Here is a 17,197-nt window from a genome sequence, read left to right on the forward strand (position 1 = left end):
TTTTTCATAAGTTTTAAAGGGGATGTTCCGTTATGGACACCTATCCCTAAGCCACAGGACAAAAGAGAAATGTCCAATCGCCTGGTCCCTCTGATCAGGGGCACATTGGACCAGCGCTTCAGTCACTTGTATGGGGATGCAGGAATTATCTCCGGTAGTACACAAAACTTTATAAAAGTGAATGGAGCACAGAACATGCAAGAACATTGGCGCACCATTCAAAAGGAGCCATTAAAGAGGACCTTTCACCATATCTGGGCACAGGCAGTGTTATATACTGCCAGAAAGCTGACAGTGCGCTGAATTCAGCGCACTGTCGGCTTTCCCGATCCGTGCCCGGTGTAAAGCGCTATCTGTCCCGGTACCGTAGCGCTTTACAGTCAGAAGGGCGTTTCTGACCATTAGCCAGGAACGTCCTTCTGCCTCGCGGCGCCAATCGCGCTGTGCTGTTGAGCGGGGAGGAACGCCCCCTCCCTCTGCTGATAATGCTAGTCTACGGACAAGCTGTGTGAACAGAGGGAGGGGGGAGTTCCTCCCGGCTCCACAGCACAGCGCGATTGGCGCCGCGAGGCAGAAGGACGTTCCTGGCTAATGGTCAGAAACGCCCTTCTGACCATAGAAGAGCTACGGTACCGGACCATAAGCTCTTTACACCGGGCACAGATCGGGAAAGCCGACAGTGCGCTGAATTCAGCGCACTGTCAGCTTTCTGGCAGTATATAGAACTGCCTGTGCCCAAAAGTGGTGAAAGGTCCTCTTTAAAGAGGACTTTCAGTCTCCCATCACGGTCACTGGGGAAGCTGGAGATTGGGTCCCCAGTGATCAGACAATATCCACTGTCCTGTGAATACTTAGACATACTTGGACAATCCCTTTAATGCAGACATTTCAGATACTTACTACACTGTACTACTTGCATCCAACTACATCAGTGTATACTATACTTGTGCTGAGACACACTTACAGTATCTCACTATACCAAGAGTACTGGTGCTAGTAACGAAAATCATCAACCTGTATTGGTTAGGAATTTGAGCACCTCGACAATGTTATCACAGCCAACACTAGCTCTAAATATTCTATTTTGTCAGTCAGAGCTGTCATTTAAAATTTTCACTTTTTTTTTTTAATTTTCTTAATTTTCTAATGTGTTGGGCCAGTTTCACATGCACATAAGGGAAACACATAGTCTCTATGATGCAAGCACATGAATGTGCCCATAATCAACCTTTGTGAAGCTGACCAGAAATTTAAAATTTATTTTTAGTTGCACTGTTAATTTTTAACAACGAAAGAAAGTGATATATAGGATTCAAGCTGGTATACACATGGCTTAAATCATATTGCAAGTATTTACACAAAGTACAAATCATAGTAACAGGTAACATTCACTTTTATTTTGACAAAGCAGCAGGTTGTATTTGTACAAGGCAAACCAAGGTCTTCAATGTGTACAAGACTTGTTTGTCTATTGAGAGTGACATTGACAATATCCAACAGAACCATCTTACAAATGAACTGAAGAGTATAAAGCAGGAGTAACCTACTTGCTATTTGGCCTCCTTTTTTAAATCATTGAATCAGTACAGAAATAAAGAATTAAAGAGGACTTTTCACCACCTCCAAGACCAGTTCCTAGCCTGTAGGCACAAGCGCCACTGATTTCAGCACAGTTGGAATATTTTCTCTAGGCCTGACCGTTCCTGATCATTCAGTGCTGTTAGTTTTGGTGCCTGGTACGCTATTTAGTCTCTCTCTTGTCAGATCAGCAGTATTAAGGTAGGAAAGGGGTGTGATTTTGAGCTCTGAATCACACCCCCATCTGCTCCTGCCTGACACTGCCCATCTGACAGTACACAGCCTTAGTAGTATATGAGGCACCATAACAATGCACTTATTACTTGGGAAAGGTGGGAGCTTCCAACTGGTCTGGAATCAATATAGCTGCACCTATTAACTTATGCAAAGAGCTAGATTTAGAGGACGTGATGAAAGGTACTCTTTAAGGCTCTATGCATAAAACTGCATTACAGGTCCAACATGAACTATACTTGCAAAGCCAGCAATGGGAATATACTGTACTTTACTTAAATTATACAGTTCATGTTTGGAGCCATGATACAGTCATTTGCATTATGCCCAAGTCTTTTAAAATTAAATCTCCTAAAAGCTAAAATATCAGGAAACGTATTACTTTATGAAAACTAGTTCTTAAATGTCACTAACTTTTCAACAAACGTTCCATGAATTAATACTACCAGCAAATGTATGAAAACTTTGTAATATATCTTATTAGATATCAGTCTCTTTCACTCTTAAGCAGACATCAAATAGTTCAGATTGCAGCTCATAGAGAGGTACCAGATTACAGAGAAGTCTACAGAGAGGTGACTTTGCAGGGACCGAATAAGAGTAAAGAGGCACAAACAGCTGGATCTAAATGACCTGTTTGCATTTTAACACAATACAGGTCAACACTTCCCTATGTATGCCCTTCATGATGTGGATACTGGATGAGAGAATTGTAGGAGAGATTGTCCTCTACTTTTGTGTGCAGTATAGTGTTCTCTCTGTTATACACACACTTTACTATTGAACGTTTGTTGAAAGGTTAGGTACGCTTCAAAGAAAAAAAAAAGTGCACGGAGTCTTCATGTTCATTTACTAGAAGGACTATGGGTAATACAAGTTTGTCCAGTGTAGTCTCAAAATAAAATGTAGACATTTACTAAAATAAAAAATATTGTACTGTACTTTTATTGTAAATAACAGTGAAGACTTGACCACTTACATTTTGTATGTAAGCACAGAGGTGCCAAAAAGTCCATGTGATGTACATTTAGGACAATAAAAGAAAAATAAATTCTCCAAGTATAAAAGAGGGTCTGGTAATGGGAGGAAAGTCTTGGTTCTCCAGGATAGAGAACTGGAATGGCCAAGGCGACAGCACGACCTCTGGATTTGGGATTTTGCCATTCTGCTGCTAATTTAAGACTTGGATCAAACATTAGGCATTCATTGTGGAAACGGGAGTCTAGAAATGTATATACCACCGTGGGTGAAATGTTTCCCCTCCTTGTACGGTTTAGCCAACAGAGGCCATGATGACATCAGCAGGGGTCTCATCAGAGCTCCTCACTGTTACTTGCATGGTGACGCCATCAGCGAGTGCGAGTCTGGATCTAACCAAAACATCATGGCCACCTCTATATACACCTAAACACAGAATGGAATGAGAAAAAAGTTACACTTTAAAATAACTTTATTAATGACAGAAAACCTGCCGGAAAATTTTGGAATAAACGTCATTGACAAATTTTGACTACTTTCTGTGAAATACTGCCACAGTTCAGGGCTGTGTGAAGTGAAGAGAAAATGAGGGGAGGGGAGGGTCACGTTACTTCAAAATGCTGAATCTCAGGCATTATAAAACATAGAAACTTGCTTTTGGAGTCATCGTATGAAAGAGGATTTTCTCAGTTTGACTTCTAGGGATATCACTGGTTAACAACAGTCAGGTTTGGTATACACTCACCGGCCACTTTATTAGGTACACCATGCTAGTAATGGGTTGGACCCCCTTTTGCCTTCAGAACTGCCTCAATTCTTTGTGGCATAGATTCAACAAGGTGCTGGAAGCATTCCTCAGAGATTTTGGTCCATATTGACATGATGGCATCACACAGTTGCCGCAGATTTGTCGGCTGCACATCCATGATGCGAATCTCCCGTTCCACCACATCCCAAAGATGCTCTATTGGATTGAGATCTGGTGACTGTGGAGGCCATTGGAGTACAGTGAACTCATTGTCATGTTCAAGAAACCAGTCTGAGATGATTCCAGCTTTATGACATGGCGCATTATCCTGCTGAAAGTAGCCATCAGATGTTGGGTACATTGTTGTCATAAAGGGATGGACATGGTCAGCAACAATACTCAGGTAGGCTTTGGCGTTGCAACGATGCTCAATTGGTACCAAGGGGCCCAAAGAGTGCCAAGAAAATATTCCCCACACCATGACACCACCACCACCAGCCTGAACCGTTGATACAAGGCAGGATGGATCCATGCTTTCATGTTGTTGACGCCAAATTCTGACCCTACCATCCGAATGTCGCAGCAGAAATCGAGACTCATCAGACCAGGCAACGTTTTTCCAATCTTCAATTGTCCAATTTCGATGAGCTTGTGCAAATTGTAGCCTCAGTTTCCTGTTCTTAGCTGAAAGGAGTGGCACCCGGTGTGGTCTTCTGCTGCTGTAGCCCATCTGCCTCAAAGTTCGACGTACTGTGCGTTCAGAGATGCTCTTCTGGCTACCTTGGTTGTAACGGGTGGCTATTTGAGTCACTGTTGCCTTTCTATCAGCTCGAACCAGTCTGGCCATTCTCCTCTGACCTCTGGCATCAACAACGCATTTCCCCCCACAGAACTGCCGCTCACTGGATGTTTTTTCTTTTTCGGACCATTCTCTGTAAACTCTAGAGATGGTTGTGCGTGAAAATTCCAGTAGATCAGCAGTTTCTGAAATACTCAGACCAGCCCTTCTGGCACCAACAACCATGCCACGTTCAAAGGCACTCAAATCACCTTTCTTCCCCATACTGATGCTCGGTTTGAACTGCAGGAGATTGTCTTGACCATGTCTACATGCCTAAATGCACTGAGTTGCCGCCATGTGATTGGCTGATTAGAAATTAAGTGTTAACGAGCAGTTGGACAGGTGTACCTAATAAAGTGGCCGGTGAGCGTATGTATAACTGTAACTGTATATAATTATCCCAATCCTGACTCTTTTCATCCAGTGATATCTCTGGAAATCATACAGGAAGAACTGCATCCCTATGTCATAAGAAAGTTTATACGTTTTATAGTGCATGATATATAGCGGTATGAAGTCACCCTCCCCCACACTCATTGTCTCTTCTCTTCATACACAATAGAAAACAGGAGACAGCTCTCAATAGAGAAGCTAGGGAAAGTGAAAAATGCAGTATTTCATAGAAAGGAGAATTAAACGTGTTAAGTATATTACAAAATGTATTAATGACACAAATACTGCCAGAAAATCAAAAAGTTATGTGAAAGTTTAGTTACACTTTAAAAGTTACACAATCTTTTCAAGCCCCATTTTCTACTGTGAAAAAAATTAAAATCGCTGCTGTCATTTATTGATCATCATAAAATAAAAATGCCCTGCATTCACATGACACAGTTTCACCTGTAAAAGTCAGCCTGTGTGTTGGCCGGGTTTACACAGTATCCCAGGAGGGGGACTCTTAGCCATTATGGTTCCCTATCCTAGGATTATAGTGCAGGACAGTATGTCTCTATGAAGGAGGGATTCCAAGCAGCACAAATATCTGAAATGCTAGGAATCCCTCTACCGGCAGTGAAGCTCTGTCATGTGAATGCGGGCTTAGTGGGATTTTTCTGGAGACGATGACCAAAGCATCAATTACAGTACAGTTATCAAAGAGCAACAAACTCTGTCATTGCTTTACCAGAAGTGGTAAGAGAATAAAGTCTTAACAGTCTTAAATGTTGTTTTCACTCATGCATAGGACATGGTATGAATGTCTGACCCCACCCCCTGCTGTGTGCTTTGTGTGTATGGTAGTAGGCATGCATAAACATGGTGTGGTCACCTTTATGGAACGGACAGAGTGTTGCACTCACCCATCTCTCTCAGTCCTATAGAAGTGAATGAAATCGTGATCACACATGTGTTCCTCTATTCTATTCACACAGTGGACTCCGTGACCCCCAATTATCATCACCTAGGCTGTTGATATTGGATGTGTTGTTCATGGGAAATCCACCTTTAAATCATCCTAGTGATAATCCCCTACGCCCATATTCTTTGTTATTTTTCATATAACATATGCCTATAAGTTTTCACAATAAATCTAATACACTTAGGAGTATGCGGCATTGCACAATGAAGGGGTGACTAAAAAGTCTAGTTTCTTGAAAGACTGGTAACTGTATACCCTGCAGATATTTTCACACTAGTACAGCTATAAAAGGGTAAAATATTTAATCTGTTTCCCTTTACTCCTAATCTACTGTGAAAAATGTTGCAAGAGTCAATGAAATACATAAAAACATGGTCACCGATTCCAGGAGAATATGTTATAATCCACACGTCAGTAAGCAGGCTAAGTGGAAACATGCTCACCTGAAAGATAAAGCACATGAGAGTTCTTGTTCTCTGGCACCTTGTCAGATCGCTCACATGGCTGCATCCCCAGAAACTTTATTATGTTTGTTACAGCGTCTATATAAGAGAAAATACATTCTGAATACAAAGTACACCGCTCCGTTCATGTTAATGAGAATTTTATGCCTCAATTTCTAATAGACAGTGCGAATTAAGATAATTTTGGTTGGCTTTATACTTTCAATAAAATAGTAATTAGCACTTTATTGCTTTATAGTATAGTAAGTGACAGCAGAATGTCAGGCCATTAAAGAAGTCATACTAGACTGACATTTAATTTTCTATCCTTAAGATGGCTCATTAATCTAAGAATGGCCGGATTCTGACTCCCAGGTCCCACACCGAACTGTTTTTTTTTAGCAACGTGCATGTTGCCAAGCAAAGGGCTCCATACACACTGGAGTGGCTAAGCACCACCATTACAGCCCACCACCCACTCAGAGACCTATAACTTGCTGTTTGCCTAGCTTACAACGCCATATATTATAAGTTTAACAATAAGCAAGGGTCTGCTGCTACATTTCAGGAGTAGGAATGTAAACTATTCCACAGAGAGTATCTGAATGACATTACAGAATTGATATACCTTCTAAGGTTTTAGTAGAACTGAGTGCGAAAGTCTCTTCTTTTTCATAGACATCTCCAACCTCATCCCATGCAGCACCAAAATTTGGCTTTAACACCTTTTGAATGTGGTCTTCAATAGTAACCTCTAAGTCTTCAAGCTAAATAGAAAACAAATTATACAAAAGAAATTTTTTTTTATTTTTTTTTACATTTTTTTTGTGATTTACTTTTATAAAATATTCAAGTCCAGCTCTTAGGTTTCCTGCACAAAACTAACATGGAATTTTATAGGCTATATTACACCTACACATTTACATGAAGAGAAAGCTTTTTTGGGAAGATTCTGAATTTGTGTGAAATGCAACCAAATTGAGACCTAAAGCGGTATATATAGGGGCTGATAAAGGGACTGTCTGTGTTACTGCACAGTTCTAAACTAGTTTACATACCACATATTCATCACTGTAACCTTCATCGTCGGGAATGCCTGTGTGAGGATCACAGTCTCGGACCACAAACTTCATTGTGCAGTTAAATGTGCAAGACACTGGAGAAGAGAAACAAAATCAATGAGATAAGACCAAGGTCTAAAAGAATCAAAAAGCAAACTGGTACGTGAAGTGGTCTGATCAAAAATCATAGAAGACACTAGCAGCTTGTACCAACTATTCTAGTCCTTTTTGCTATATTTCTTTACACTTTTATGTAGAATCCACATAATGCATTTTTTAAACCAAATGCATCCAGAATATCACGTTTTGTCTATAGGAACATATAAGAAAACAAAAAGCACAAAAGTAGTGTGGACAAAATACCTGCTGATAGTCTATAGAAACATGAATATCCTTACAGATAACCGGGGCATTTAGTTGAAAAAAAAAATTAAGTGTTTCATGACTTTTTGTTGGGTCATCTAATAATGAAAATTCTGTTTTTGAGAAAGCGTTCAGAAAATGCTGTCTGAATGGCATTCATACAGTGCAGCTAGGAATTAATTTATGGCTGGAGATGGGTTCAAAGAGTATGTATAGTTGGGCATCATCTGCATAGCAGTGATATATGCCAGGCCATGATTCTGGATTCGTTTGCTTAATAGGGTCATGTAAACTGCGAACGGCATCAGGGATAGCACCAAGCCCTGTGTAACACCACACATTACCAACACTTCATACCCTTCTCAAGGCTCCATTTGACCATTAACCTTTTCTAAGAGCTGATCGTTCAGGGTGTTGGTACAGATCTGGGGACTGGTGATGACTATGATGAGCTAAGAGCGATTGGTCAGCCAGAAAGAACCTAATCCACTGAAGTACTGACCCATCAATTCCAAAAAAAACTCCTTGCGTTTATGTATTAGGATGTCTTAGGCACCATGTCAAAAGATGCTGAGAGGTCTAAGAGAATTAAGTTGGTGCATTTGCCTCTATCCCTGGCCATGAGCAGGTCATGTAGTACTAGTATAAGGGCTGATTCAGTGCTATATTTATTCCTGAAGCCTGACTGAAAATGGCCATATACACCAGGCAGTCTGGAATCTAGTAGGATAGCGACAGCTCAGTACCAGGCAGATGTCTGATCACTGTGCTGTGACTATAACAAACTGTGCACCTGTGCTCATCACATGACCAGGGATTGTATATCACATGACCATGGACTGATTTTTATCCACTGGAAGTAAGCAGAATGAATGACAGCAAGCAGAGATCTAGAAAATTATGCATTTGTCTCTCAACATTGGTCTGAAAATGGCCAACCCCTTTAACTATGTTCTTGATTGCCTGGGTCTAGGTCACGTGTTGGCTCTGCTGGATGTTTGTGATCTCTTTCATATCTACCCTGTGAAACTGTAGTCACCAACTGCATACAGAGATCTAAGCATAACTTGTCGCTATATACCTACCTGCTGTGGACTCATCCTCAGGAATCCTTACCAACGTGTAGCATATGCCAGGTTGGTTATATGGGAGACTTGGTGCTGGGACATAATACACCACTTCATACCCTTCTGAAGGCTCCACTTGAACATTAACCTTTTCTAAGAGTTGATCATTCAGGGTGTTGGTACAGTCAAACTATAAAAGAAATATCAAACTGAATTTTGCAGGGGAAGTTTAATACATTTAAAGATTTGAAATATACCATAGAAAGATCGCATACAAACCTGAAACACAATATGATCTGTAAACACATGCTTAATACAGCGTACAAAGTATTCAGTTTCTGCTTCTGTGAGTTGCACAGGTTCGGAGGACTTAAAGAGTGGCCCCAAATCTTTGAATTCTGGGATGGCTGCCAGTTGTTCTGCAAACAGAAATGGACATAGATTTGAATAAAATTTAACATGAGGAACCTTGCTTTCAATAGGTGGCACTAGAAACAAAGCTCTTTTTTGGAAAGGCTCCCTCAGTACTACTTTTTCATGATGTGAGTTGCAAGACCCAATGAATTTGTAAAGAAAACAAAAAAACAAACAAACAACAACAAAAAAACAGTACGTGTAAAATATCATACTGTGAATTTTAATGCCCACAAATATCCATGGTTATTTGTTTTGCCCTTTTTCAGTGAAAGCATATTGTCGTCTATAGATCCTGTAATGTAGGAATGTTTCAGATATTGTTATGCTTTTTTGTAACCCTACAGTGTTTTTTGTAGCCAAAAATGTGCAGCCCAAGCCTCTCCTATTTCTATGAATGTAGGACTAATGGCAGATGGTCATGATTTGTTACTAGTGATTTGTACAAAGACAAGCACAGGGAAAAGGTTACTGCAATACTATTATTTAAAAATAAAATATGGACAAAAGACAATGAAGTCACAGTATTTTGAGATCAATTTAGATTAGTTATCAGACCTAACAGATGATAATGGCTTCATCTTACAACCATCCACAAACACAGACACAAAAAAAAAAGCATTGAAGTCGAGACATTTTTTTGTCCTCAAAGACTATAATTTTAGGAGTTAGGATCGGATTAGAATTGCCCCCATTAATACCTCTTAAATAAGGCATCCTTTGCAAACTGAAAATCAGTAAAAACCAAAAACAAAGATTCAGTATAAATACATAAATGAAACATCACATTTACCTTGAAATATGTCTTGGCGAGCAGGAACTGTTTTACCAAGCTGCTTGCCAGCCACTGGGGCAAGATCTAACAAGAGAGAAGGTGCAAAGAAATTGGATGCAATGATTAAGTAAGAGACACAAGTGACTACCGTAATTTTAATAGGAGAGGCAGAAAGCTCTAAGACTGTGGTAGGGCAATAGTATCTATTCACTGTGATCTGGAGAACCAATCTGGCATTTACCTGCTTTCTGTTCGACAAGAGGAACTGTGGATAATGGAACAGACTTCAAATCAAATGGTTTCTCTGATGGCTCCAGAGTGTACTGGTGTAGCGCTTTCTCCATTCCAAGGACAGACACAGTCAGGCCTGGTGAAATCCAAACAGTTTCAAATTAGAAAAATGTAAGGGCAATGCAAAAATAAAAGTGGAAGGGCTGGAATAAAAAGGAAAACATGAAATAAGATTGGGATTTAAGATATCCCAAGCCATGGGCTAAAGGCTACACCAGGTCATTAAAGTACAAAAAAATTAGGATGCTATAGAAAGGGTATTCTATAGAAATGCTGTATGGCCTGGTTCACATCTGCATTCGGTGTTCCATTAGGGAAGTCTGCTTGGGGACCCCCTCAACAGAATATCGAACATATTAAAAAGCGGTGAGCAATGAAAACACACAGACCCCATAGACTAAAATGGGGTCCATGTGTTTTCTGCATGAATCATGCAGAGAAGACAGTGCTGCTTGAAGCACTTTTTGCTCTGCATGATTCGTATGGACACCGCACAGAAAACACACGGACCCCATTATAGTCTATGGGGTCCGCGTGTTTTCATTGCTTGCCACTTTTTAATGCATTCGATATTCTGTTCGGGAGGTCCCCAATTAGATTCCCCAAACGGAATACCGAACGCAGATGTGAACCAGGCCTAAACGTGACTCCCCCAGATTTATCACCAGACTGATACTTTATCACAGACTGAAAACTATACTAAAAGCAATATAAAAGTGAAATACAAACCATTCAGAATATAAGCTGCATTGAGGTTTAATTGTTTCTGCTTTAGAACATTGAAGTAAAAGGTTGCTCTGTCCCTGACTTCATCGTCACTGTCCATCATGCACCTGGGAAGTATATGGGAACAGGAGAAGTGTCAAAAATTAGCAGTTTACAAAATAAAGACATGAGCACAGTAGTCAAGGAGTCACAGAGAAATGTCACTTTTGCTTGGTGAACAAAAAAAACCAAAACAAAACAAAATAAAAAACCTAAGTGCCCTGTGACTGGAAGAATGCTGTCCTTACTTCTTCTGTTGTAACACTTAGCAGCTTGGATGAGACATATATGGTTGCCCATATACAATTCAAAAACATGAAACTTCCTTAAATCAAAAACCTCTAGTGTGTACATAAGGCCTAAAAGGAGTGCCTGCTTACTACAGATCATGATTTAGCAAAAATGGGAAGTTACTAGGTACTTATGAAGCAAGTTCCTTACCTCTGTAGGAGAACCAAAACACTAGGAAGAAGAAATTCATTCTGAGCTCCAAACTTAGCCAACGCACTAACAGCAGCTGCAAAGAACAAATGTGATTTATTAAGACTTTTACACCTTTATAAATGCAGTCCATAAGTTAGGGTAACTGACAAAATGTGTAAAAATACACACAAGACTTTATACACTGCCAGACGAGTATATTAGAACAGTATGTTCATAATGGAGAAGAACACTGGTGCAACAGAAAGCAGTCCTTTGACAAAAGAATTCCGTTCTTACAAAATTTCTATTTCTCAAAATAAACCAATCCGAGTAGCAGTATACTAGTCTTGGTACTACCGGACTCCTTAGATTGGGCCTAGGGCTGTACTCACACAAAGACATATACGCATTATGGGAACTGTGTATGTATCGAAGACCAACAAAGCAGGAATCAGATCTCATTAAAGGAACGGGGGGGGGGGGGGGGGGGAGGAATGTTTTTTTTTTTTTTTTTTCGTTTGCTAATTTCTCTAGGTCTTCTGTTCTGAGCACAAAACATACAGCAGTTGCATGGATCTTCACAAATGAGGAAAATATAAATGAACTTAATGCCAAGAAGACAAATCAGGTCAAATAAGGGAAAATGGTAAAGAAAAAGCCAGGGAGATTTCTTACCAGGTGTATGGGGCGTGGCATACACCTGGTAAGAAATCTCCCTGGCTTTTTCCTTTACCATGTTCCCTTGTCTTATCTGATGTTTTCTTGGCAGTAAGTTACCGTATATACTTGAGTATAAGTCAACCCGAATATAAGCCAATCCCCTAATTTTACCACAAAAAACTGGGAAAACTTATTGACTCGAGTATAAGCCGATGGGGAAAATGCATGACATTCTGTTTGTGTTCATGTTAATCCTAGCAGGCTTTGCGCCTGTATGATAATGTCCCAGACGTCACGTGGTCTGGGATATTACAATATAGGCCCAAAGACTGTGCTAGCAGTACCATATAGGCCCGAAACCTGTGCTAGTAGTAATAGCCTGTTATTGCTAGCACAGGCTTTGGGCCTGTATGGCAACAGGCTGTTACTGCTAGCACAGGCTTTGGGCCTGTATAATAATGCCCCAGATGTAATGCTGCACCTCCCAACATTTCCTCCCTCATCTCTGTCTTTCGCCCAACCCATACTCTCCATTCACTCAATGACCTAAGACTTACATCCTCTATTATCAGAACCTCCCACACTCATATACAAGACTTCTCCCGAGTTGCACCACTTCTCTGGAAAGCTCTATCCCGGACAATCAGATTAACTCCAAATTTCTACAGCTTCGAACGCAAACTAAAGACACATCTTTTCAGACAGGCCTATCATAATTCCTAATGTAAACCCTGAACCGTAATCAAATCCGTAATCCAGCTCCCACATTACCCTACATGATATGATGCCGTTTCAGGCTAACTTTATATGTCCAAGCACCATCCACATGTTAAAGGACACGACTGGTGACGGCTCAAAATCTTAGGTTTGTGTAATGACAGTAACCTCCATTACAAAATTGTCTGACCACTGTATAAGCAATGCTACCTCCGATGGCGCTCCTGCTACCTCTTGTGTCACCCCCTCTACCTTATAGATTGTAAGCTCTTGTGAGCAGGGCCCTTAGTCCCATTGTGTGAAATGACTATTTCTTTGTAATGTATCTTTTTGTCTGTATTTGAACCCTACAAAATTGTACAGTGCTGCGGAATATGTTGGTGCTATATAAATAAAATGTATTATTATATTATATGTCCTCACCTGCTCTTACAGCCTCATTTTCCAGGACCACTCTGTTAAAAACAAAGCGGATATATTTGGATGGATTGGGTGTTCTAGGACCTTCTCTTCCCAGTAAGTGTAATATCTTTGTGGCAAGCACAGTATGTTCGCAGTCCTCAATGAACTCGCACAGATGGGCTAGCCCAGATTCTTTACTGTCTGGGTTCTCCTCTATAATGCTGATAATGCAGTCCACAATAGCCCGCTTGTATTCGAAACCGCCCTGCAAAGAGATCAAAGCATGAGAGACCAAACAATCCCACAGTAGGTCATTAAAGAAGTTAGCCAAGCTCCAGTAAGAATTAGGCCATATGGAACATATTTTAGCCGCAAGGATTATATCAAATCACTGGATTTCCATATTTACATCAGAATAATTGCATATTTTTAAAAACTAGAGTAAATCTATGTTCTTCCTTGTGAGAAGACATATAAAATACATATGAACATATATAAATAAATAAATCTTTATAGTGGAGTTGGTCTTTTGTCTGGTTGGTTCCTTACATAGTGACCATGACAAAAGGGATCACTACAACTAGTATTGCAAAACTAGAACTAGAAATGGCGGCTTAAAAGCAGTCTCCCTGATGGGGAGTCAACAAGAACAACTGAATACAGTAGAGACTTACTAAAAACAAAAAACAAACAAACAAACAAACAAAACACTGTTCATGGTTCCCAGGAGCCATAAGGCTCCATAACAAAACTTAAGGGGGGCCCACTTGGCAATAACCATTTTACCAGATAGCAGCCCACATTTACTAAGGCATGTATACCTTTAAAGGTTGTTCAACTTCTTTCTTTATTGACAGACAGGTTAGGATATAGTGTATTTGTTATTTTAAACCTAGTTATGCCATGAAAATATTAACTGGAACACTCCTTTAAAGGGAATCGGTCACCAGCATCTTAAATCAGCAACACAGATAGTTCAGACTGTTGAATGTAACAACTTTTTTCCTTTCCTCCTCTCTTCTATGAGTGACAGGGCCAGGGAGCTATGCAATGGAGCTGCCCTAAGTTAAAGAGATAGCTGGAGTGATTTATGACAAATTTATTAGTAGACAAAGGAATCTTAATAAATTTGGCACCTATTGCAGGGCAGATAGTACAGTGGTGGGCATGTCCAGTTAAGTAGCACAACACATTTTTCCCAATAAACTAATGCCCCTCCTGCCTAATGAAGCATAGCATCCTAGATGACTGCCTACTTTTCATTGCAGGTCTGGGGAAAACGTGTTCATTTTAGAAGGAGCTCTGGTAGTGATGTTATCAATCAGTAATCTAAGTATCTGCAGATACTCACATCATCTCTAAGCATGTTTGATAAAAACGTCATCATCACTGTGTGTTTCCGTGGATATTTCTGGCATAAGGCACTAATTGCTTGGACAACAACAACCTTTAAAAGAAAAAAACAAAAAAATAAAAAACAAACAAAAATCGTGTACATGTCAATATTTTCAGAGCCATCTTAACATTAGCAATAAACATAAAATGACACATCAATGCATTCATTTTCTGGCACATTTGGAAGACAAATATTGTAATACACAACATCTGAAAGGAGTTTGTATGTTCTCCCTGTGATTGTGTGGATTTCTTCCCATTCTGCAAAGACGTTCCGATAGGATAAAAAATAAAAAATGTACATTGTGATTCCTATATTGGGCTCACAACCTACATTAAAAAAAAAATAATTATTATAATACACTAACAGATTTTGACTTCTTTCCGTGAAATCAACTCTATGTTCTCTAGGTATCCTTTGCCTTGTTCTAATAAATTATAGGATCTAATAAAACAGGGAAACTGATTCTGCTTGAATCACTTTAAATAGTTGCATCTCGACCACTATAAAACATAGAATGGTGCTTTTGGTGTCATGTTAAAGGGATTCTGTCAGCAATCAATTTTTAATCAATCTCATCATAGCACCTTGTAGAGATTAATTCTATAGTTTCCAAATATTCTTTCATTATTCATTTTTGGAGTCTCATTTTATTATAGATTGCAGCTTTATTCATATGCAGGTGAGGGGAAAGTGCTTTGGGGGCACGTCTTAGCTTGTGTCCCCCCCCTAACTCATTACAAACTTTCAGCAGAGAGGAGGAAGATAATCTCAGTATAACAATCGTCTCTAAAAGAGGAGAAACAGCAATAGCTGGTATGACATAAAAGTCTTTCTTTGGACTACCTATATATAGATAATACTCCCCAATATTCTCCTAGATGACTTACTATTAGAGACTACTAGTTGATCTACAAATCAGACAATAAAATGCTGACTTTTTCAGCTTGACTAGCCACACCATACTTACTTTGAACTCATCAGAAATCTCAGACACAAAGGTAGAGATCTGTTTCATCAGTCTGTCAACACTGCTCTCGCTGCCAGTTTTCAGCAATGTGGTTATAGCAAGGGTAGCTATACTGCGGTTGGAATCAGTAATGAGGTTTTCCAGGTCCAGGTTACATGCAGTGACTGCTGAAGGGTGTTTCATGGCCACCTAAAGGAAATAAGACAGGACGAATATGTACAATAATGTGTGCCATTTATATAGTTTGTGGAAAAGCATCTTGGGCTTAGGTTCCAGTGTTTAAAATATCTCATTCAAAAGTCTTTAAACCTGGACTAAAGCCTAGAAAACAATGGTTTTCTTACATTTCTTTGAGATGTGGGATCCAGTAGACTCAGGCAGTCATTGCTCACCAGTATATAACATTTCCCTGTTTATACAATTGTATATATATTCTGTTAGGTGATTACTACACTTATACTGCATCTGGTTTTCCTCCGTTTTACATTTAGTGACTGATTAGTCTGCTGGATAATGTACCGTATTTTTCGGACTATAAGACGCACAGGTTTTAGAGGAGGAAAATAGGGAAAAAAAATTTTGAAGCAAAAACTGGTAAAATATTTAATATATGGGAGTTGTAGTTTTGCAACAGCTGCAAGGCCACATTGACAGGTGACCCTGCAGCTGTACGGGGATGTATAGGGCGTTTTTTTTGCGGGGCCAGCCGTACTTTTTAGTTATACCATTTTGGGGGATATCTATTGCTTAGATCACCTTGCATTGAAAAAAAAACAGGAGGTGATTTAGAACTTTTATTTATTTCATATTTTTAAAGCTTTTTTTTTTTTTTTTTTTACTATTTTATTCCCCCCCGGGGGCTTGAACCTGCAGTCACTTGATCGCAAGTCCCATAGACGACAATACAACTGTATTGCCGTCTATGGGACATTCTGTCTATTAGTATTACGGCTGGTCATAGAGACCAGCCGCAATACTAATACAGCAGTGACAGGCCTGGGAGCCTCATTAGGCTCCCGGCTGTCACCCGAACAGGTCGGCTCCTGCGATATCGCCGCGCAGGAGCCGGCCTGCAACGTCACAGGTACGGGGCCGGTGGGGACCGGCCCCGGGGGAGAAGGGGCCACGGATACTGACCCGGCATCCGCTGTACTAGAGAGGCGGATGCCGGGGAGGGATAGACGCCGGGGCCTGAGACATCGCTGCCCTGCCCTGCATGAAGCCAGCGGCGGGGGGACGGAGGAGCGGAATAGCAGCATCACTCCTCCCGCTGCTGGCTTCATGCAGGGCAGGGCAGCGATGTCTCAGGCCCCGGCACCTGTAATGGCGTCTATCACTTGCCGGCTTCCGCCTCTCTATTACAGCGGATGCCAGGCGCCACCTTCAGACTATAAGACGCACCCTTATTTTCCCTCAAAATTTTGGGGGAAAAAAGTGCGTCTTATAGTCCGAAAAATACGGTACTTCAAATAGAGAATATTCAAATATACAGTGGCGGCCAAAAAAAACCCACACCATTTCACAAAATGTAATGATTGTAGTCAAAATGATTTCTTGTCTTTTTCCATTTCTATCCTCTTCTCTCCTGGATGACGAGTATATGACAAGGATGACAAGCCTTCAGCACCATAGGACTCTGGCACAAATGTGAATGTTACCTAAGGATAGTTTTTGCTGTGTATGGCTGTAACCTGAATGTATTTTTCCAAGTAAC

The 17,197-nt window shown here is 40.3% G+C and overlaps 1 protein-coding gene across 1 annotated transcript in view; it reads right to left on the bottom strand.

Moving 5' to 3' along the window:
* Positions 1-1,377: 1,377 nt before the first annotated feature.
* COPG2 (coat protein complex I subunit gamma 2) overlaps positions 1,378-17,197 on the bottom strand; it is a 32,279-nt gene continuing 16,459 nt past the window's right edge. Inside the window, exons 12-24 of the mRNA XM_075273921.1 lie at positions 15,484-15,672; positions 14,469-14,564; positions 13,139-13,382; positions 11,357-11,432; positions 10,880-10,983; positions 10,101-10,226; positions 9,878-9,943; positions 8,950-9,089; positions 8,689-8,860; positions 7,238-7,335; positions 6,808-6,946; positions 6,180-6,278; positions 1,378-3,216 (exon numbers count right to left, since the gene is read on the bottom strand). Of these exons, the coding sequence (XP_075130022.1) occupies positions 3,086-3,216; positions 6,180-6,278; positions 6,808-6,946; positions 7,238-7,335; positions 8,689-8,860; positions 8,950-9,089; positions 9,878-9,943; positions 10,101-10,226; positions 10,880-10,983; positions 11,357-11,432; positions 13,139-13,382; positions 14,469-14,564; positions 15,484-15,672 (1,680 nt within the window). The 3' untranslated portion in view covers positions 1,378-3,085. The remainder of the gene's footprint in view (positions 3,217-6,179; positions 6,279-6,807; positions 6,947-7,237; positions 7,336-8,688; positions 8,861-8,949; positions 9,090-9,877; positions 9,944-10,100; positions 10,227-10,879; positions 10,984-11,356; positions 11,433-13,138; positions 13,383-14,468; positions 14,565-15,483; positions 15,673-17,197) is intronic.

Source organism: Leptodactylus fuscus, chromosome 5 (genome assembly GCF_031893055.1).
Source record: "Leptodactylus fuscus isolate aLepFus1 chromosome 5, aLepFus1.hap2, whole genome shotgun sequence".
Lineage (NCBI taxonomy): Eukaryota > Metazoa > Chordata > Amphibia > Anura > Leptodactylidae > Leptodactylus > Leptodactylus fuscus.